The sequence below is a fragment of the Xiphophorus maculatus genome, chromosome 5 (assembly GCF_002775205.1).
Source record: "Xiphophorus maculatus strain JP 163 A chromosome 5, X_maculatus-5.0-male, whole genome shotgun sequence".
Lineage (NCBI taxonomy): Eukaryota > Metazoa > Chordata > Actinopteri > Cyprinodontiformes > Poeciliidae > Xiphophorus > Xiphophorus maculatus.
In genome coordinates this window covers 287,375-310,096 of record NC_036447.1, presented here as the reverse complement: position 1 = coordinate 310,096, position 22,722 = coordinate 287,375, and the positions used below count along the sequence as shown (strand labels likewise).

Genomic DNA, 22,722 nt, shown 5'->3' with positions numbered 1-22,722 from the left:
TCCTCAAATGTTATCCTATTGCTATGAAATTCATACCAGCTGTTCATACAACTACTCTGATTATGTAGAAAAAGTTATTTCACTCTAAACTCTTTATTTATCCAAGTTAGCAGGGGATGCATTTTTTGGCAATATGGATGTCGAGCCTGCCAAAATATGCATGCCCTATCTATTTTTCTCAAATTTTATCCTATTGATTTAAAACTTATATCAGCAGTTCATAGAACAAGTGTGATTTTGTAGAAAAAGTTATTTCACTCTAAACTCTTTATTTCTCCATTTTAGCAGGGGATGCATTTTACGGCAGAGCCTATTATTAGCCTGCCAAAATATGCATGTCCCCTCTATTTTTCTCAAATATAATCCTATTGATATGAAACTTATACCAGCAGTTCATAGAACAAATGTGATTATGTAGAAAATGTTATTTCTTTATTATCGCTATTGCAAGGATACTGAAGGAAATAAATCTGACAATGCATCTTTGCTAAATGTAAAGCATGCACAAACCATTCTTATTTTGGTTTAACATAAAAATTAAATCACTTTGTTTTCATTAATTTCAACAAAAGAATATTCATAACAATAGGTTTCCTTAACTCACTTGGAGAGTCCCAAAAAGATGTGAAGAGGTGCTTGGAAGTAACAAGGTGAGAAAAACAAGAACAATTATTGTTTATTATAATAAAAAATGTCATAATTGGATAACTAGAATGTTAATTTAACATTTTATCCTCTCAACAAGGACATTTATGAGAAGCAAAGGGATGAAAGTGTCAATGTGGAAATGTGAAACAGTATAACATGCCATCCAGGAAGGTGTGGTTTCATGTGGTGTGTTTGCCCTTAAAGTAAGTGCTGTTTAAATATATATATATATATATGTATATATACATGGATGCACATGGTCCTCCAGAATGGTTCGGTAGTCCTTGGCAGTGACGCGTCCATCTAGCACAAGTATGGAGCCAAGGGAATGCCATGATATGGCAACCCAAACCATCACTGAGCCACCCCCATGCTTCACTCTGGGCAACAGTCTGGGTGGTACTCTTCTTTGGGGCTTCTCCACACTGTAACTCTCCCGGATGTGGGGAAAACAGTAAAGGTGGACTCATCAGAGAACAATACATGTTTCATATTGTCCACAGCCCAAGATTTGCGTTTCTCGCACCATTGAAACCGACGTTTGGCATTGGCACGAGTGACCAAAGGTTTGGCTATAGCAGCCCGGCTGTGTATATTGACCCTGTGGTGCTCCCGACGGACAGTTTTGGTGGAAACAGGGGAGTTGAGGTGCACATTTAATTCTGCCGTGATTTGGGCAGCCGTGGTTTTATGTTTTTATATACAGTATATATATATATATATATATACAGTACAGACCAAAAGTTTGGACACAACTGTGTGTCCAAACTTTTGGTCTGTACTGTATATACTTGACTATGATTACTTATATTTCTTATGTAATGTAGAACATTGTCTGCTTACAAATCAATTTATATAACCTTTATGTGTACTGTTCTGTCTCTTTCCACATACATGTATATCTATCTATGTCTGAAGATAGATAGAATTATATATCAATATATTGGTATACATGCTTGTTTACGTTTTTGATGTTGTGAAAAAAAGATTAATATAAAAGTGGTTTTCTAATAATCACATTGCCATTAATCTAATGCTATTTTGTAGGAGTAGAACTTTTAAGATGATGAACAGCTTTGGCTTAACAACTTAAACTGTGCATTTCTGCCTGAAATATAATGTAGTTTATGAATTATATTGCTTTATTACATGGTTGATTTATTTTAATGACAATGGAAAGAGTCTGAAATAAGTATAGCAAAAATGTCTAATTATTCATAAATGTCATGACCTCTATATGACAATCTAATACTTTGACAAATATTTTGTCTTTGTAATGAGTCCGCTGTTACTCTTCTTTCTTTTTTCAAAAAAATATATTTGCCTTTACGGTTTGCAGAGTGCATACTGGAAAACAAGGACCAGAACTTTCCATCAACAGCAGAAGCTGTTAATACCATGCGACTCAACATTTCTTCCACACTTCTCTCAGAATCAGGTATCTTTTGACATGTTTTTTATTCAGTTCCTATGTGGGTGGGATACTATGTTGTGTGTAAAATCATGCACGCACAAAAAAATTGTGTTAGGTCAGCTATTTTATCTAATTAGAAATATTAAAATATTGAACTTTGCAGATGTGTGAAGTACAATCAGGTCAGTGTTTATGTCAAATTCAATTAGTGAAGAACATTTCAATACACCTGGCCTTGATCTCTAATAAATAAATTACACATAACACAGCCCAATAACTGTTGAGGCAAAAAACATAATCAACAAACTTAAAATTGTTCTAGGATACAATTACGTACACTTTTCTTGAGTAGCTTTAATGTAACTTAATAAACAAAAAGGACTTGCAGTTTGTGAAAGTACAAAACTGGAATGAGATGTATTATGTGAACCATTATATTCATTACTGTGTTTTCATAAAATTAACATTTACAAAATGACAAATTTCACAAGATGTACACACATATATATGTAGACATATTAAAATTTTCTGAATGCCATTTTTATACCTTCAGTGGCTTAAGTTGGAGAAAATTATAAAAAAGTAAACACTAAGTGATGCTTTCTTTTACCATAAATCCCAGAAATACCTTAAATACATGTGTGTTTCAATTCATAAATAGACAGACAATATGCCAATATGATGTACAGTTTCTATTACTTGTATTTGTTTATGAGACCAGACATTATCAAAAAGGGATGATTAGACAACTGAGATCTACACAGAGGATTATTGTTCCACTTTCAAAAGAACACTAACAAATGGAATTATTTAAAAGAAAAAAAAAACGCAAAAAATACCATTAAGATTGTTTTATAACATTGATTTAAAGATGCGGTTTGTTTTTCTGTAGAGTCAGTGGAGACTCTACAGACTCTGCAGACACTGTGACAGTGAGGACACAGAAGATCACATGTGGGTAAGACAACAATGTAATGCAGTGAAAAATCAATTCAAGCAAACCATATACCATCCTTAAAATAGTTGCAAAGTATGTAGATATACAAAAATAAATCATAATAAAATAAATAAACACCCAAGGCAGGTAAGTGGGAAGTAGCTTAAGTTTTTTTTTTTTAAGTACAGTCGTAAAACATTAAACACAGTTGCTTGTGGTCCTAGAATTTTTTTACCTCCATACATGTCAGGAACATGCTGTCATCTCCTCAAATAAAGTTCTACCAATCATATATTGATAATTAAGAAGAAGCTTTATGTTGACAAAACCCAAAATCACCTTCAGTAAACAGATAAGGAGCTAAAAGAAAACATTCTTTATGTTGTTATTTGACCATTTTGTATTATTTATTTACAGATCACATGTGACAGATGCAACTGGTGGAACCACCAAGGCTGCATTAAGGTCCCACAAACCGAAACAGACTACTGCTGTGCAATGTGTTTATAGATTTTATGTTTGTACCAATCTAAATCTTTAATGACTGCAGTTCAGTGGATTTTCAGTTTAAACATGTGACATAATTTTTGTTGACTTAATTGGTTTTCCAAAGATTTTTGTTATGAATATTCTTTTGTTGAAATTAATGAAAACAAAGTGATTTAATTTTTATGTTAAACCAAAATAAGAATGGTTTGTGCATGCTTTACATTTAGCAAAGATGCATTGTCAGATTTATTTCCTTCAGTATCCTTGCAATAGCGATAATAAAGAAATAACATTTTCTACATAATCACATTTGTTCCCTTAACTGCTGGTATGAGTTTTATATCAATAGGATGATATTTGGGGAAAATAGGTATGGCATGCAAATATCGGCAGGCTCAAATTCCATATTGCCAAAAAATGCATCCCCCTCCTAGCTTGAAAAAATAAAGAGTCAAGAGGGATTTTACCTTTTCTACATAATTACACTTATCCTCTTAGCTACTGGTATGAGTTTCATATCAATAGGATAACATTTGAGGAAAAATAGAGGGGACATGCATATTTTGGCAGGCTAATAATAGGCTCTGCCGTAAAATGCATCCCCTGCTAAAATGGAGAAATAAAGAGTTTAGAGTGAAATAACTTTTTCTACAAAATCACACTTGTTCTATGAACTGCTGATATAAGTTTTAAATCAATAGGATAAAATTTGAGGAAAATAGGTAGGGCATGCATATTTTGGCAGGCTCGACATCCATATTGCCAAAAAATGCATCCCCTGCTAACTTGGATAAATAAAGAGTTTAGAGTGAAATAACTTTTTCTACATAATCAGAGTAGTTGTATGAACAGCTGGTATGAATTTCATAGCAATAGGATAACATTTGAGGAAAATAGGTAGGGCATGCATATTTTGGCAGGCTAATAATATGCTTTGCCGTAAAATGCATCCCCTTCTAAAATGGAGAAATAAAGTGTTAAAAGTGGAATAACTTTTTCTACATAATCACACATGTTCTATGAGCTACTGGTATAAGTTTCATATCAGTAGGATAACATTTGAGGAAAATAGGTAGGGCATGCATATTTTGGCAGGCTCGACATCCATATTGCCAAAAAATGCATCCCCTGCTAACTTGGATAAATAAAGAGTTTAGAGTGAAATAACTTTTTCTACATAATCAGAGTAGTTGTATGAACTGCTGGTATAAGTTTCATAGCAATAGGATAAAATTTGAGAAAAATAGATAGGGCATGCATATTTTGGCAGGCTCGACATCCATATTGCCAAAAAATGCATCCCCTGCTAACATGGAGAAACAAAGAATTAAAGAGGGATTTCACCTTTTCTACATAATCAGAGATGTTCTATGAATTACTGGTATGGGTTTTATATCGATAGGATAATATTTGAAGAACATGGAGAGGCCATGCATATTTTGGCAGGCTAATAATAGGCTTTGCTGTACATGCATCCCCTGCTTACATGGAGAAATAAAGAGTCAAGAGTGAAATTACTTTTTCTATACAATCACACTTGTTTTATGAACTGCTGGTATACATTTTGTATCAGTAGAATTATATTTGTGGAAAATATATAAGGCCTACACATATTGGCAAGGTAATAATTTGCTATGCCAGAAAATGCATCCCTCTGCTAACTTGAAAAAATGAAGAGTTAAGAGGGACTTCACCTTTTCTACGTAATGACACTTATTCTCTGTGCAACTGCTATACGTTTCATATCAACAATAGACAGGGGATACAAATATTGGCAGGCTCAGTCATTAAAATGCATCCCCTCTACATTAATATCCTAGACAGTTAAGCATGATACAAAATGTTCTACATAATGGGCCTCTGTTTTGTAATGCTTTAAGCTAATATGATGTTAAAAGAAAAATCGGGAAATTTCAAACCAAATGCGGAGAGCATTTTCTTCAGACACGGACTGAAAAACGTTCGACTCATTTGTCTCAATAAATGTGTAAAAACCGTATTTATTTCAATTAATCTGCGATATAAAACCCATCGTTTTAAGGCTGACATGTTTAAGAAACGTGATATTGTTACGAATATCTTTAAAAGTTTCGTCTTCGGTCATATTTCAGTCCGTTTCCTCATTAAAATGCGAGAGTTTAGAAAGATGCGCGCTCCCGCGACAGGGGATGCAATTCTCGGCAGGCATGCATTTTTGGGCATAACACCGGCACAGTTCTTATATATTTAATATGATTCAATCTCGTCCGGATTTTTCTCGGATTTTCTGGGTTTCACTGCCGACTTTTTCTAAAACAGCCGCAGTATTTTCTACATTAAAACTCCCGGTAAAATGTTTTAGCCTAAATATCTGATATATTTTATTTCATAAAACGGAACTAGTTCCTGAACAGAACCGACCAGCAGAATATCTGCAGGACCCCGACTCCTTTGTAATCAGGCACGGCGCAGGACAGCTCACACCGAGAGACGCAGCCTTAAGGACCCCGACCATCCGGCTCATCGCAACACGTTAAACCCGGTCCAATCAAACCCGGCCCCGCTGCGGAGAGACGGAACCACTGAATTGGGTCAGGATGGCAGAGGTGAAGGTGAAGAAGGAGACGAACCTTTCGGAACCGGCGGAGATAGAGAACAGGTGAAAACCCGCTCACAAGAACCGAACTCCGAGGTAGTTCAGCTCAGAAGAACCGAACTCCAGCTGACAGAACTTTCAGGTTTAAACAGAATGATTCTGAAAGGAGCAGAACCAGAGGTTCGGAGAGGAAGAACCAGGAGAAACGTTTTCATTATTTTTAATGTTTCCAGAAGCAGGCTCTGACCCGGTTCGGTTCGGGTGTTTTCCAGGATCAAGGAGCTGTGTCAGCAGTTTCCCCAGGGAATCACGGACCAGGTGATCCAGAACGACCTGCCTCACCTGGAGCCCCAGCAGCGCGCCATGGCGCTCAACAAGCTGCTGTCCCTGGTCAGTCACTTCCGGTTCCGGTTCGGTTCGTTATTCGCCGTATAAGTGGACTGCATCACTTAGACCGTTTCTGTGGAACATCAGCAATAAACTGAGAATCTGGGCCGAACCACGTCTGGAGGAAGCAGCTTCCTGTTTGTCTGATGTGAAACTTTTAAGACAAAGGAAGAAGAAACTGTCAGGGTGTGAAACTTTTCCGGCTCCTGACCTTTGACCCGACTGTGTTTCAGGGTCAGCTGGACCTGCTGAGGAACAATTCGGGTCTGCTGTACCGGCTGAAGGACACGCAGAGCGCCAGGTAAGCTCCTCGCCGGCCCGGTTCTGCCGGGTCGTTCCTCCCTGACGCTCCTCTGTGTTCTAGCAAGATGAAAGGTTCTGACAACCAGGAGAAGCTGGTCTACCAGATCATCGAGGACGCAGGAAACAAAGGTAGCGTCCTGCAGATGGCCTGCCATGATCGGGTCAGAACCTCACGGCCGGTTCTGGTGTCGCCGCAGGAATCTGGAGCAGAGACATCCGCTTCAAGAGCAACCTCCCTCTGACGGAGATCAACAAGATCCTGAAGAACCTGGAGAGCAAGAAGCTCATCAAGGCTGTCAAGTCTGTGGCGGTGAGTCCAGAACCGCCCGGCCCGGTTCAGGCCCAGCTGGTACAACCCAGACTTATTTTTAACTTTTTGGTGCAATATTTTGTCGTTTTAAAGACTTTTGTCAAATCGGTTATTTATTTTGATATTTCGGTTTTGGCAGGATCGGTCCTCCATACACAGCTGGTGTCTAAATACACAAAACATTAAATATAAATGATCAATCAATCAATAATCGTTATTGTCATTATAGAAACATAATGTAATTCTATATCTATGAAATTACATGGACTTTAATGAAATTGGTGGCAAACGGTAAACGGTAGCCATGGCGACTAGAAACCGCAGGGCTGCTGGGTTTGAACTGTCCGTCTGTCAGAGGCAGCAGCAGCTGATGCTTTCAGTGGAGCATCGATGGAAAACCTCCAGCAGCTTGGAGCAGGACTTGGAGCAGGACTTGGAGCAGGACTTGGAGTCTCCGGGCCGTCTTTGTCCGTTCTGCTGTGTTTCAGCTCCAGGCCTGTTTATCCATGAAATGAACCCCCAGGAAGCAGAAGTCTGGCCCTCCCCACCCGGCCTCTGTCCAGCAGTTGAATGTCTCCTTTACTTCTCCTAAAGTCCAGGACGAGCTCCTTGGTCTTGGCTGAGCTTTGGACGGTCTCCCCTGAGGTCAGACCCCCTGCTGTCGTCGTCTGCAAGTTTAACAAGGTGCTACTTTGGTGGTCTGGAAGCGTGAAGAGCAGAGGGCTCGGCACGCAGCCCTGCGGAGCTACAGAGGCCCGCTCTGACTGTTTGTGTGTGATTCGTAAGGAAGTCCTTAATCCAGCAACAGGTGGGAGAGGGGCTTCCAAGGCCTGCCAGCTTGTACCGGTCTGTCAGGGAGGATGCCATGAAAGCAGAGCTGAAATCAGAGAAGCGGATGCATGCTAAGGTTTCTCCCAGAAAACCTTCTGAGCCCGGTGGTTGGCGCTCGGCCCGTCATCCATCCAGCGGCTCGCCGTGTTTTTCAATTAAAAACTTTTTACATTAAAAAATGTAAAATAAGTCGGGTGAGAGTCCCTCCGCCGGGTCCCGTATGAACAAAAGAGCTGCTACTGTTACTGTTGCTGTTCATACGCAGAGTCTGAGCGCCGTCAGTAAGGATGGTCCATTTATTGATCAGTTCTGTAAGTGAGCATTGTTCAACCCTCGGATCTTATTACTAGTATTTATTACTCTGCTGAATACTAAGATGACCAAACCAACAGAGGAGAGAAAACGTCAACATATGATCTATAAACTAGGATCATCTTTGACTTATCAACCTGAAACTTTGTGAGCTTTCTTAGACAAAACAATCTTTGCTGGCCCTTTTTTTCCAGGTTCAATATAAACTTTAACTAATAGTCCCAAGACATTTGTAGTTTTCTACTGTCTTCACTCAAGACGAGCAAAGAAGTGGTTCAACTTCTGTGCCGGTGAGAAGTGCCTCCAGCTGGATTCCCACCCTAACCTGTCCGTCCTTCTGGTCGTCCCGTTTTCCGATCCGTTCTCTCCGTGCCGAGCTGCAGGGCCTCAGCTCCACACTTGAAGGCAGCGTTCCTTTCTCTAAGCAGACTTCTCCGCTCTGCCTTTTTGTTTGGGAAGACTCGGATACATTTGTCACTGTGACGTTGTCAGTGCAGGTCTTCATGCAACAGAAGGCTGCCGGCGAGTAATTCCAGGTCTGTATGTTCAAAATGTCCCAGTTTGTTTGACATCAATGCTGCGGCTGCAGAGAGGCATCACCAGGCAGCTTGTGAGGCTCTGATGGATGGTGCGTTCAGGTTCCCTCAGGCCGGTAGATGAAGGAATCAGAAACGGTGACATCAGGCCTGGTACCGGCGTCTCTGGAACCCAGTCTGAAGTTGGAGTTGGTGTGGGCAGCTCTGCCTTCAAGCTGACATGATTAAAATCTCTGGCAGCAGTGAAACCTGTAGCGGTTCTGTTCGTTCTCAGAGCTGAACCTGCTGATCATTACTGTGGTGAAGTCCTGAAGTCCTGACTGCGGTCAGGGGAGGCCGCACCTGTCATAATGGAAAAATATAATCAGATCATTTATATTGCTATTTTCACCCTGTGGTTTGTATTGTAAAGTATTTATTTTTCATTTAGCTTAACCAATTTTAATTATTTTTCCTTCAAAATTGCTGAATTTTCCCATTCAAATTCTCGGAGCGCAGCAGGAAGCTGAGCCTCACCTGATCTGTGACAACATGCTCATCCTGTCTGTACGCCGCCAATCAAATGGTTAAAAAATATTTAATGCACGAACTGATTTTCCATAATTTAGCTTATATAATATAATGTACAGTGTTTTTTGTCACCAACTGTGTGTAACGTGTTTATGCCTTGTATTTAATGCATAGTACAGGAACATTTTTAATTTCTACAAAACTCAACAAACATCAGAAATACTGAAACAAATACAGAATACTTAGAAAATGTTGCAAAGGTTTGACAGAATTTAAATGTCCTCTCATTCTTCTCTGATTGGATGCTCCAGACTGTTCTGGCTTCTGATTGGCTGGAACTCCTACACATCAGCCAATCAGGCTGATTCACTTTATTAAAATGGTTTAGCAACATTAGAGTAACTGGAAGGAAATGAAATTAATAATTCAGTTTCATTTTGGTCTGATGAACTCAGAAATGGGTTAGAATTCAAAGCAGATTTTATATGTTCAGGTTTCTAGTCGGAGCTCACAGAGGGTGCTGAAAACAGTAGCTGACCCAGTTCTGATCTGGTTCCGGTGTGGTTCTGTCCTCCAGGCGTCCAAGAAGAAGGTGTACATGCTGTACAACCTGCAGCCGGATCGTACGGTGACGGGCGGCGCCTGGTACAGCGACCAGGACTTCGAGTCCGAGTTCGTGGAGGTTCTGAACCAGCAGTGCTTCAAGTTCCTGCAGAGCAAGGTACCAGCAGAACCTGTCCGACCAGAACCAGAGCTGTCTGGACACAAACACACACACAGCCTGGTACTTCTATACAAACTGAGGACTTGGTATTGATCTCCATTCATTTCAGTGACTGTTTAATCCTAACCCAGACCTGTTCCCTGACCAGAACAAGAACTAGTTTATTCCGAACTCCACCCAAACAGAACCCAACTCTAGCCGACCAGAACTCTAACCAAACCTGTAATCTAACCAGCAGAGCTCAGGAGAAACTGCAAAGTAAGCCAGGACTGGGGAAGGTCCTCACTTTCCACAATGACCTCCCTCTGTTGGGAAATGTTGGGAAAGTGGTCCTCTATATGTAATATATACAAGTACACACACACACACACACACACACACACACCGGTTCAGGTTTAGATGATTGGGGCCAGCAGGGGGCAGCACAGGTCTACTTCCTGAAGGCTCTGCAGGTCTGGGGCCTCAGTAATGACAGTAGATCAGATGGAACCAACATGAAACTCCGTCTTCGTCCTCAATTTTCCTTTACAACGGCTCCATGTGACCCCTGGTTGGTCGTGTGACCTTCTGGTTGGGTCTGTGACCCCCTGGTGGATCATGTGACCCGCTCTGCTCTGTTCCAAGGCAGAAGCGGCGAGGGACGGGAAGCAGAGCCCGATGGTCCAGAGGAACAGCTCGTTCGCCACGTCGCATGAGGTGTGGAAGTACATCTGTGAGCTGGGAATCAGCAAGGTGACTCCGCCCACCTGCAGTCCAGGCCCTTGGCAGCCGGTCTACCTGTGGGCTGACAGGTGTGTGTGTGTGTGTTGGGCACAGGTGGACCTGTCCATGGACGACATCGAGACCATCCTGAACACACTGATCTACGACGGGAAGGTGGAGATGACGGTGATCGCTGCCAAGGAGGGGACGGTGGGCAGCGTGGACGGCCAGATGAAGCTGTACCGCGGCGTCAACGCCATCCTGCAGCCCACCGGCCTCGTCAAGACGCCCTGCGGACTCTGCCCGGTAACCAGGGCCCCTTGACGCACCTGCAGCCCCTTCCCAGCCTCACCTGACCTCACCTGTCTGTCTTCTCTGCAGGTGTTCCACGACTGCCACGAAGGAGGAGAGATCTCCCCGTCCAGCTGCATCTACATGAGCGAGTGGCTGGACTTCTGATGGGGCGGGGCCAGAGGAGCCATGTGGGCGGAGTCTGTGTACGGAGCAGGCGGGGCTGCGGACATGTGAAGACGGCTGGGTGGAGGGATGAACGATGTAAACTGAAACCCAAATGTTAAGAAACAAATGCAACAGAAAAAATGGAAACAAAAACAACAGGAAGTATGAAAGCTGTGAACTCGCTCCCCAACAGAAGTCCTCCCGCCACTAGGGGGAGACTGCAGTCGGTTACATCACCTACATACAGACGCTGCAGCTGGGACGACCCGGTTCTGGTGCCTTTGGGGAAAACCCAGAGTGGGAGCGTCTTCAGCCTGACCCACGGATCGATGTTTGTCCCATCAGGCCCGGTTCTGCTCCATCAGGCCCTAATGGACCCGGTGCTGACGGTCAGCGCGGATCATCTTACACCACTTCCTGTCTCCGTATCGACCCGACAGGAAGCGGCTCACCGGCCGCAGCTCCGACTCCAGGCACGAAAACAAACACAGAGAACTTCTCCGGCTCTGGGTCCGGGCCTGGTGGTTCTGTTGGGTCTGTGGGGAATCCCCACAGAACCTCAGGAACGGACTGGAACCAGAACTCTAGTTTCTGTGCTGCTGGTTTAGTTTGTGAATAAATTCAATGAAGCCTGCAGAGTTCTGGTCGGGTTCTGGCAGCTGCTGGGCTTCATTCGGTTTAGATGACTCGGGTCGGTCAGCATGGTTTGATCGGACCTGATGGTTCTGGTGGAAAAACATTAAAAAGACATTAAAACAGCCTGAGTTCTTCTTCTGTGGTTTTTGCAGCGCCTCCAGCAGTTCCTTTCCTGTAGTTCTTTGTGAACAGTTCCTTTCCTGTAGTTCTTCGTGAACAGTTCCTTTCCTGTAGTTCTTTGTGAACAGTTCCTTTCCTGTAGTTCTTCGTAAACAGTTCCTTTCCTGTAGTTCTTTGTGAACAGTTCCTTTCCTGTAGTTCTTCGTAAACAGTTCCTTTCCTGTAGTTCTTTGTGAACAGTTCCTTTCCTGTAGTTCTTTGTGAACAGTTCCTTTCCTGTAGTTCTTCGTGAACAGTTCCTTTCCTGTAGTTCTTTGTGAACAGTTCCTTTCCTGTAGTTCTTTGTGAACAGTTCCTTTCCTGTAGTTCTTCGTGAACAGTTCCTCTCACCAGAATCACATCGATCTCTTCATGGCAGCTGATTCTGGATTTCTCCCCATCATGCTAAAGGTTAGCTTCCATTAGCGTAGCTCAGACCCTGAAGCTCCGGAGTCCCCCAGGGCCCCGTCCTCGGGGCCCCCCCTCCTCCTCTCTGCCGTTGCCATTAGAAACATCGATCTTCTCTCCAGTTTCACATCCTGGAAACTGATTCGTTTCAAACTGAATCCATCAGATTAGCTGATTATTATTTTATTGATTTTACTTATTCTGTCCTCAAAAGTCAACAAAGGCGCCCATAAATAAAATGTATTATAATTATTCTGACAGAGACACACACACACACACAGTCTCCAGTCCAACTGGATTCAAACCCACAACCAGCTGCTGAACTCTACTGGGTCAGACCGGTTCTGGAGGGCAGAGATGATGACGACCCATCAGCCCGGTTCTGTTGAATCTTCCTGGTTCTGAACTGGTTCCCTCCTGGCTTCAGGTGGAGGAACCATGGCTCAGTCAGCAGCAAGGCGGTCAGACCAGAACCAGAACCAAGAGTTCTACTTCCCACACGGCCGGTTCAGTGAGAAGGTGACGAGTATGGAGACATGACCTCTGACCTCTCCCAGTAACACTGTGACCCCTGGTTCCGGTTTTCCACTGAATTTCTGGGATTTAAAATGATTCTTTGTGGGAACAAGGCGGTCTGGTTCTGTCCTGGTCCGGTACAGACTCGGTTCTGTTTCTGGCTGGATGGAGATGAAGATGAGGAGGAGGAGGGTCAGTGCGGATCTTTTCCCGTCATTCCCTGCAGCAGCCCCCCCGCCCCCTCCCGGTGCTCCTCCTCTGGTTCCGTCCGCTCTGCAGACTCTTCCTCCGCAGCTGAAGTTTGGATCCTCGCTGTGGATCTCTTAGCAGGTAAGCGCCGCCCTGCTCGGGCTCGGTTCGGTTCGGTTCGGTTGGGTTTCAGTGGCCGCTGTGATTGGAGCTCCGGGTTGGGGGGGCTCTGGGTTTCTAGGGCTAACTTCGCTTCGTATCGGGAGTCCGGGCTCAGTCTGGCTGTTTGGACTCCGGATCCAAACCTAACAACCTCGGAATCTCCGAACCAGAACCGCGGTACTTCCGCCGGGCCCGGCCGCGCCGTGTGGCCGGGCCGCGGCTCCTCGCAGCCCGCCTAGCCGCCTCCGCCCTCCCGGATGGAGGATGGAGAATAATAACGGTGCGCCATGCAGGCGTGGCCGCGGGAGGAGGCGGTCTGGCCGGGACAATAACAGCCGCTGCGGCCGCGATTCTGCCCTCATTTCCCGGTCCGTTTCAGCGGCGGCTCGGACCGCCTGTGGCCGGCCTCCAGCCATCTCTCCCCGGCTCTCTGCGGCTCCGCAGGCCGCCGCGCAGCTCCGCTCGGCCCGCAGAAAATGCTGGAAAACAGCGGCCTCCATCCCTGGGTTCTGCTGGAGGAACGTTCCTCTCAAAGAACCGAACCCTGCTGCAGGTGTTCAAACTGCAGAACCAGATTCAACAGGAACTTCACTGGTTCCGAAAGATCCAAAGTGGAATCTGGTTCCAGGACTTCAGCTCCTCATTCTCTTGGTTCTGAAAAGTTGCAGGAAGTTCTGGTTGTATCCAGAACATAGAGCCGGGCCAGCTGTAGCTGCTGGTTCTGACCCGAACACGCAGAACGTTCTCCTGCTGGAGGTTCTGAACGGATTGCCGCTCCAGAAACTTCCTCCATGAACTCTGGGAAAATCTGGACTCAACTGAAGCCGGTCCGATCTGAACGGATCGGCTCCGATCCGATTCCTGTTTTTGTTTGTGGTCTAATGAGTCCTTAGGGAGTGAAACTGTAAATGTTTCTGATGTTTGGCGGCCATCTTGGATGGATCTGAGGCCATGGCATCAACAATCAATCGATGATCAATCAATCAATCAGCTTCCTGTCTGAAGAGCTGGTTCTGGTTCTGAGTGAAGTCAGGCAGGAAGCCATAGCTGGATCAGGTTCCGGAGGTTGAAGTTCAGTTTTTCCTAAATAGACTCATGCTAGACTCAGTGGACCGGTTCTGTCAGCTCAGTTGGGGTTTCTGTTGGGTCAGAACCGGGTCGATGGTTCTGGTGGGTGCGTTCCCTCGGTTCAGGAATGTTGGGGCAGTTTTCCCTGCAGCTGCTCCGCCGTCTGGCTGTCTGACAGCTGTTCCTCAACCTGAGGGGCGGGGGCCGCAGGGGGACGGGTCGTGTGTCTCTGGGGGACGTGTGTTCAGGACCCGACAGCTGCCGGTTCTGTGTGCGTGGCCAGAACCTGGAAATGTTGATGAGATCATCCTGCCAGCCACTCCCTGGCTTGGACTTCATGCTGTTGCTCTTCAATAATGATGATGATGATGATGATGAACACCAATAATTAATGTCTAAATCAGAATAAGGAGCTTCATATTGACCCGTCAGTTCATTTCTCAAACCATCCAGCTGGTCTGAGGCTCGACTGCTTTGGTCTGAATCTGTTACTCTAGCTCCTCTGACCTCTATTTGACCCCTCTCTGACCCCTGACCTGAGACGCGTCTATGAGCAACTTTTGTTGCTATTGCTTGAAATGCAAATGAGGCCCTTCAGGCCCCGCCCCCCACAGATCACAGAGCGTTCTCATCCACCCTGTTCAGCCATTTTTGTAGTTTATAGCAGCGATGTGGTTATCTAGCAGAGCAGAAACTTTTCGTTCCCCACTGATTGGAAGACGCCAACGACGTTAAGACTCGTCCATCCAGCCGCAGCAGGACTGACCTCGTATGGTAAACAAGATAGTTAGCTAGTTAGTTAGGGTAGGGTTAGGGTAACCCTTACCCTAGCTAGTTAGTGCTAGTTAGCTAACGCAAGCGCCAAGAACGTAACTGAAAGCATTTGGATCACATGTTCCCAAGACAAAACAGTGAAATCAATGCCAAACTGTTAACATTAAAAACAGGATGGTTCTGTCCAGTAGAAGCTAACAGCTAGCTCACAGCGCTAACTCCAATGTGATGCTAATGCTAGCAAACAGTGGCTGGGATATCAACAATAAATTCATGAAGTTTGTCATCATTTTAAATTAATTAGCAGCTTAGCGTTTTCCTCGGTCAGACATAGTTAGCTAACCCTTCTGGATGCTAACGCAGGTCAAAGACGACTTTCCCCTCTGATGTGAAATATTTCCAGGAAAAATAAAGTTTAACCAGACATTTGGAAGATGTTCTGGTGCTGGGGATAGTTTGGGTTAAAATACCAACAGCCCAGCAATTAGACCGATCCACTCAAAAGTTTCGCCATCACTAAACCTGGAAGACAAAATCTCTGCCAGGAGTAAAAATGGCGGATTCATGGTTAGCCAGAGGTCCGTGGCCTGGCGTTGCAGTTCTGCAGCAAAAACTGATATCAGTTCAAAACCTGCAATGGAAAATAAAGAAAGCTGAAAAACATGAGGCAATCAGAAACGAAAGATTTCTAGACAAACTAGATCTGCTGTTCTAGAGTCCAGGATCAAACCAGAAGGATTCAGTGAAGCTGCTGTTAAAAACAGACTGGATGCAGATTCTGGTTCCCTGAACACACGGGCCAGCCAATGAGGCGCTAGCTCCTGCTGCCGTCCAATCAGAGTCAGACTTGGCTGTGCCAGGTTCAGGGTGTCGGTCAGTGTGGGAACTTCCAGCCTCCTGATTCTACCTGAGCAGCATGACCTCAACCTCTCTGCAATATGAAATATTAATGCTGCAAAGATGTGCATTAAATATTAACTCCCTGTGAAGTGCTGGAGCCTTCTGGACTGCAACAAGAGCTCAACGTTTTCAGAAATAAAACTAGTTTCTGTTTCGATATGAATGAGAAAAAGTAATAAAATCAGTTATGAGATGTTTTCTGAAGTGCTGCCATAAACTAATTTGGATTATTATTAATGTAAAGGTGGAAACATGTCTCCTCCTCTGCGGCCGGTCGGCTCGCCGTCCCGCTGAAATGATGCTGACCCACCGCTCGGCCACATGACCCCCCCATTACAGCTCAGCCAATCAGAGCGCAGCATCCAGACTCAACATAATCATTGGTCAGGAAGAAACAATACAGTGCCAGGTTCTGTTCCATGGAACCGGGCCCAGGTTCTGCTTCTGCCTCTGACCTGTGGTTCCGCCCGCAGGTGTGGTGGCCCTGAAGCGGCCCGTATCAGCCGACCCATCATGATGACGACGGTGGCGGCCGAGTACGACCCGATGGAGCTGCACGGCCAGTACAGCAGCAGCGACACCGTCAACAACCGCTGGGACGACGACTGGGACAACGAGAACAGCTCCGCCCGGCTCTTCGAGCGATCGCGCATCAAGGCCCTGGCAGGTAGGCGGGTCGTACTCATTTACTCATTCAGCAGCGAGTGCGTGAGGATGACTGACAGCGCTAAGCCCCTCCCCCTGGCTGTGATTGGTTGTTCCTGGTAGGAGCGGTGCGTTTCTGCCGCAGCTCCGGCAGGAAGTGGAGACGATACGACCAGAGGAAGCCCCGCCTCTCTGCACGCCTCACTGGGAAAGTGGGCGGAGCCAGAAACAGAACCGCACCAATCACAAGCAGCTGAAGAAAAAAGTTCTTTAGCTGGTCCTGGTCCAGGTCCAGCTAAAGCACCTTTAGCGGGTGCTTTAGCTAAAGATCCTGGTCCTGGTTCTGGTCCTGGTTCTGGTTCTGGTTCTGGTTCTGGTCCAGACTCTGGTCCAGGTCCAGGTTCTGGTCCTGGTCCAGGTTCAGGTTCTGGTTCTGGTCCAGCAGGCCCAGCAGGATGTTTGCTTCTCACTTCCTGTCTTTGACTCTGGAATGTGAGAAACAATGAAGGGAAACTGATGACATCATCACGATGCTGTCGCGTCATTGGCTCACGCTCTCCACTGTAAAAAGCTGTTTGGGGTAAATACCAGTCTGTTTGCAGAAGACAAACTGGGACCAGCACGGTGCCGGTCGGACCGGTTTTGGACCGGTTCTGACCCCACACACAAGCAGTTTCAGTCCAATGAGAAGTCTAAGGTAGAAATTCAACCCCAGTGACCTTTGACCTCATCAGACTCTGGATGAAAGTGAAGGAAGAAATCAGCATCAGATTGTCGTTTTTATTTGTAGCTTCATAAAAGAATCCAAACTTGAACTCAGTCTGGTGACAGCGCCCCCCGCAGGCTCATTATGTCACAAACAGGAACGACATGCAACTTCTGCACACTCACCAGCTGGACCTGCACCGCTTTGGTGTGGAGTGCTGCAGATCTGACCTGGTTCTGGTTCTGGTTCTGCTCTGTTGGACCAGATGGATGCTGCTCTCATCTCATAATAAACATATGAGCAGATGGTGTGTGTGTGTGTGTGTGTGTGTGTGTGTGTGTGTGTGTGTGTGTGTTGTCTGCAGACAACGGGAACAGAACCTCCAACTGTCCCCGCAGCTTTCAGGTAGAACTTACTGGGAATGCTGGATCCAAACCAGCAGCAGATGATGTTGAAATGTTCCTCCAGAACCTCCTGACCTCCTGACCCCCTCCTGACCTCGGCTCCATCTGGACCAGCAGGGGAACCACCGTTCCCTCGCTTCCTGTTTTCTGTCAGAAACCAGAGAACAGCTTCCTGAACCTCCATGTCTGGACTGGCTTGGGCGGTACCGGTACCGGGCCTGGTTCTGTTCCCAGAAAACACTCTGGGTTTCAGTACGGGAGTACCTCAAGGCCGTGTGGTCGGGTCTTTGATCCCGGCCCGTCTGGAGGCGGATCTCGTCCAAATAAGAAACGCCTGAAGAGCTGGGATTCCCTCAGAGCTCTGACCCGGTTCTGGTTCTGGTTCTGGATGGATCTCTCTGCTGGAAGCGACCTCCTGAAGGAATCTGATTCACCTTCACTTTTTGCAGCGTGTCAGTCCTGGAGTGGAGGGGGAGTGGAGGGGGATCCCTGCAGCCAATCGGACGGCAGCAGAACAGGGAGGCTGCTGCCTTGCTGCGAGGGCGGGGCAGGGCGTCACGGCAACCTCTGGACTCGTCACGGCGCCGCTGCAGACTCCAGGTCGCTGCTCCCGGTCCGCTCCACAGGCTTCCGTCCAGAACCAGAACCAGAGTTTCAGACGGTGACTGCTGGGTTAAACTTTAATCTGAGCTTCTTGTTCATGAAGTCCAAAGTTCAGCAACGTCGCCTCCAAGGAAACTACCGCAGGATTTCCTTTCCCGGTTTCATCCCGACCTAATCCTCGGATCATCTAGGATTCTTCCGGCTGGGCCGCGTCGGCCGGAATGTCGCCGGACTGAAGTAGAACCGGGCCTGGAGCGGTCCGGGATCCGACCCACAAAGAGTCGCACATAAGGAAGGGATGGAGGCGGAGCCGCAGGCCAGCAGCGGCCTGCTGGACGGACGCTTCAAGCAGCTGCAAGGTGAGGGGGAACCGCTGCCTCCTGGTTCACAGGTTCTGCAGGTCGGTTCCCTCTAACTGGGTTCAGTATCAACTGGTTTCTCTGCAGAACCGTTTGTTCTGATGTTTGGGTCGGTCCGGTCCGGTTCTGGGACCTCTGTCTATACTGTGGAACGTCCTCAGATCTTGTTTAAATTGATTCGTTTTTAATTTGTCCTAAATTTGGATGAAACTCAAATTGGGTCACCAGGTTCTCCAGAAACGGCTACGTTAGCAAAATGCTAAACATCAAGATTCTGTTGATCAAATATTTCATGTCTCTGTTGCTATGACGACAGTTTATTCAAATGAGCACCAGTGAGCAAACAATGGCCGGTTCTAGAGTTGATGGTTCTGTAAGGAATACTTCCTGTTGCTATATCAGAACCAGCAACCCGATCCGGTTCCTCTTCCTTCCTTCAGAGTAAAGTTCCAGAATCCTGAACGGAGCCAGTAGGATCTACTGAATTAGCGGTTCTAACCCAGTTTGTGTCTCTTTCCACCCAGATGAACGTGAAGCGGTCCAGAAGAAGACCTTCACCAAGTGGGTCAACTCCCACCTGTCCAGAGTCTCCTGCAGGATCACCGACCTTTACCTGGACCTGAGGGACGGCCGCATGCTCATCAAGCTGCTGGAGGTTCTGTCCGGAGAGAGGCTGGTGAGGGCCGTAGGTTCTGTCCAAACCGGACGGTGAGAGCCGTTGGTTCTGTCCAAACCGGACGGTGAGAGCCGTTGGTTCTGTCCAAACCGGACGGTGAGGGCCGTTGGTTCTGTCCAAACCGGACGGTGAGAGCCGTTGGTTCTGTCCAAACCGGACGGTGAGGGCCGTTAGTAGAACCTGTAGTTCAGTTCTTCCCCAACCCTCCTTGCGTGTTTCTCTTTGTTTCTTCCCGGCTGATTTCAGGCTCAATCAGTCTGAATTGGGCTCCCAGCCATGAGGCCACTGCTCTCAGGGCCGCTCCAGAACCTGCAGGCCCCTGGGGATTCTGGGTAATGTAATCTGCATACAACACAACCTAGACAAGCTGGTTCTGGTTCTTCTCTGGGTCCACTCAGTCTGAGGGCCGCCTTTCCAGGAAGCTGCTTTTCCAAGAAATGGGTGGAGCCTAACACAATTTCCCTCTCTGTGGGCGGAGCCTAACATCCCTCTCTGTATTTAACGCCACTTTGTTTAATACCAGGTGTGTCCACTTCCTGTTTTGCTGCTGCTAGCAGTCAAAGTGGCGGGTTCTGGATCCAGATAAGATGGCTCTGATCCAGTTCCCGTCCTGAGGTTCTGGGACACTCCACTTCCTGTACTGCGTTTAGAGCCTGCTAAACACTTTACTGCCCTCTGATAAGGCAGGGCTGGTGTGTCGTTGCCATGGTTACCAAGCAGCCATCTTGAGACGTCTTATCTTCTGCTGCTGCAGGGTTTATAATGAACAGCGGCCCCTAGTGGACAGCAGAGGGACTGCAGGGTTTATAATGAACAGCGGCCCCTAGTGGACAGCAGAGGGACTGCAGGGTTTATAATGAACAGCGGCCCCTAGTGGACAGCAGAGGGACTACATTCCCTTGTTTATCTGCAGCCAAAGCCCACCAAAGGCCGGATGCGCATCCACTGCCTGGAGAACGTGGACAAAGCGCTGCAGTTCCTGAAGGAGCAGCGGGTTCACCTGGAGAACATGGGATCCCACGACATCGTCGACGGCAACCACCGACTCACTCTGGGCCTCATCTGGACCATCATCCTGCGCTTCCAGGTACAGAGCCACGCCCCATCAGGCCGCCAGCAGGCGGAGGTGAGACAGGTGGCCCTGATGCTTCTGCTGTTCTGCCCTCAGATCCAGGACATCAGTGTTGAGACTGAAGACAATAAGGAGAAGCGATCGGCCAAGGATGCCCTGCTCCTGTGGTGCCAGATGAAGACGGCCGGGTAAGTCTCGCCCTGCGCAGGTAACCAGGTGACCGGATCGGACTGGACCATCTCTGACCTCAGCTGTTCCTCTGCAGTTATTCCAACGTCAACATCCACAACTTCACCACCAGCTGGAGAGACGGCATGGCCTTCAACGCCCTCATCCACAAACACAGGTACCCTCCTCCTCCTGGACACCTGGACAGGTGTGGTACAGGTGTGTTGTGAAAAACCTGTCTGGTGTTTTAGACCTGACCTGATCGACTTCGACAAGCTGAAGAAGTCCAACGCTCACTACAACTTGCAGAACGCGTTTAACCTGGCGGAGCAGCACCTGGGCCTCACCAAGCTACTGGACCCAGAAGGTTCTGACCCGTCTGACCGCCAGGCAACAATCAGTTACCTGGCTGAACCTCGCTCACCTGGGGCTGGTGTGTCTGTCTGCAGATATCAGCGTGGACCATCCTGATGAGAAGTCTGTCATCACCTACGTGGTCACCTACTACCACTACTTCTCCAAGATGAAGGCGCTGAAGGTGGAGGGCAAACGCATCGGGAAGGTAGGAGCCTCTCCAGGTGCTGTGACCTCCAACAAACCTTTTTATACAAACCGCTACTTAACAAAAGGAACTGTGCCTACAAACTCTAAATGCTACTCAGCTTTAGATCTTCCAAACACTTCCATCCACAACAATGTTATTTTTCCAAGGACCAACAGGCTCAGAGTTTTAGCTGCTACAAGAACTCTGGACTTTATTTATGTCCTGAACTCTTTTCCTAAGAAAATCGTTTTGGACATAAAGAACGTTGGACATGAAGTCCAAAGAATGTGGACAAAATTCAAAACGTCCATTTTGATTCCAAGTTTTCCATGATACATAACAAGCTTGCTTTCCAAAAATAATAGGACTTTAAACAAACAAAATAATCCAGGATTTAAGGTCCAGTCGTGTTCTGGGAACTGACTGGAGTCTGTTATTTAAATCCCAAAGACTTTGAAAGGAAGATTTGGCCAATTATCCAGTGCTGTAAGAATCAGTTAGATCCTTCCGTCTGAACAAAAGAAACAGTCTAGAAAGCATCTTAACATCCTCCTTCAGAGACGTCTGCAGGTTCTGGTCCAGACGGGTCACCCAGCAGGCAGGTTGGATCCGGTCCACTCTCCTGTTTCCTGCTGTTTTCAGAAGCTAGTTGCTAGTTTTCAGGCACTTTGCTTCAATCTGGTCAGAATATGAACCTCACTGCCCAAACTGACCCGTCACTGTTCATAAACCTGAGGTTCTTCAACCAGGTGAGATACAGAGCAGAACTGCACCAATCAGAGATGAGCAGGTACTCAGCAACTCCCTGACCAAACCAAAGGACCGGTACCAAGGACCTGGTTCCTTCTTCACCCTTCAGGTCGGATTTCTGTGAATCCGGTTCCGGTCTGCTGTCAGTTCACCTGAGTCATCCAGGTTCTTTGTTGTCCAGGTGTTGGACAACGCCATCGAGACCGAGAAGATGATAGAGAAGTACGAGTCGCTGGCGTCGGACCTGCTGGAGTGGATCGAACAGACCATCATCATCCTCAACAACAGGAAGTTCGCCAACTCCCTGGTGGGAGTCCAGCAGCAGCTGCAGGCCTTCAACACGTACCGGACCGTGGAGAAACCGCCCAAGTGAGTGGCGGATCCTCCATGTGTCCTCAGGTAACTCCACCTGTTCGGACATTGATTTTGTTGTCTCTCAGGTTCACAGAGAAGGGGAACCTGGAGGTTCTGCTCTTCACCATCCAGAGCAAGATGAGGGCCAACAACCAGAAGGTCTACATGCCCCGTGAGGGGAAGCTCATCTCAGACATCAACAAGGTGAGCGCCGCCCACCGCCGTTCTCTGAAACGTCATCCAGATTTCGAGTCTTCGTCTGCTCCTCCCGTCAGGCCTGGGAACGCCTGGAGAAGGCGGAGCATGAGAGGGAGCTGGCTCTTCGGACGGAGCTGATCCGACAGGAGAAACTGGAGCAGCTGGCCAGACGCTTTGACCGCAAGGCAGCCATGAGGGAGACCTGGCTCAGTGAAAACCAGAGGCTGGTCTCTCAGGTGAGCAGAGCTCTGCAGCAGTTCACCTTTAGCTCACCTGTCCTGCCTTCCTCACCTG

At 46.9% G+C, this 22,722-nt stretch overlaps 2 protein-coding genes and 1 long non-coding RNA gene across 6 annotated transcripts in view; 2 read left to right on the top strand and 1 right to left on the bottom strand.

Annotated features, from left to right (window-relative positions):
• The first annotated feature begins 5,943 nt into the window (after positions 1-5,943).
• Positions 5,944-11,897, top strand: polr3f (RNA polymerase III subunit F). 2 transcript variants are annotated; one of them, XM_005814444.2, is made up of 9 exons: positions 5,944-6,126; positions 6,336-6,453; positions 6,684-6,751; positions 6,815-6,882; positions 6,951-7,063; positions 9,830-9,973; positions 10,601-10,708; positions 10,793-10,984; positions 11,060-11,897. In XM_005814444.2, the coding sequence occupies exons 1-9, from the start codon at positions 6,065-6,067 to the stop codon at positions 11,135-11,137; spliced, it is 951 nt and encodes a 316-aa protein (XP_005814501.1). In that variant the 5' UTR covers positions 5,944-6,064; the 3' UTR covers positions 11,138-11,897. The 2 variants fall into 2 exon arrangements, with proteins under 2 accessions (XP_005814501.1, XP_023189547.1); XM_023333779.1 differs by lacking the exon at positions 5,944-6,126 and adding an exon at positions 6,133-6,243.
• Positions 7,353-11,126, bottom strand: LOC111608621. 2 transcript variants are annotated; one of them, XR_002752770.1, is made up of 2 exons: positions 11,041-11,126; positions 7,353-9,084 (listed from the first exon to the last, which is right to left on the bottom strand). It is a non-coding gene; the product is annotated as an uncharacterized LOC111608621 (long non-coding RNA). The 2 variants fall into 2 exon arrangements; XR_002752769.1 differs by lacking the exon at positions 11,041-11,126 and adding an exon at positions 9,765-9,843.
• A 1,202-nt stretch (positions 11,898-13,099) lies between the features above and the next one.
• The window catches only part of LOC102225927 (spectrin beta chain, non-erythrocytic 1), a 31,683-nt gene continuing 22,060 nt past the window's right edge, over positions 13,100-22,722 (top strand). The window contains exons 1-11 of one of the 2 annotated variants that reach the window (XM_023333777.1): positions 13,100-13,186; positions 16,423-16,616; positions 19,191-19,342; positions 20,256-20,429; positions 20,511-20,602; positions 20,680-20,760; positions 20,834-20,949; positions 21,032-21,144; positions 22,058-22,245; positions 22,317-22,434; positions 22,506-22,664. In XM_023333777.1, coding sequence (XP_023189545.1) covers positions 16,463-16,616; positions 19,191-19,342; positions 20,256-20,429; positions 20,511-20,602; positions 20,680-20,760; positions 20,834-20,949; positions 21,032-21,144; positions 22,058-22,245; positions 22,317-22,434; positions 22,506-22,664 — 1,347 coding nt within the window. In that variant the 5' untranslated portion in view covers positions 13,100-13,186; positions 16,423-16,462. Of the gene's footprint in view, positions 13,187-16,422; positions 16,617-18,279; positions 18,667-19,190; positions 19,343-20,255; positions 20,430-20,510; positions 20,603-20,679; positions 20,761-20,833; positions 20,950-21,031; positions 21,145-22,057; positions 22,246-22,316; positions 22,435-22,505; positions 22,665-22,722 lie in introns of those variants that run through there. The other variant, XM_023333778.1, reaches the window with a different exon arrangement.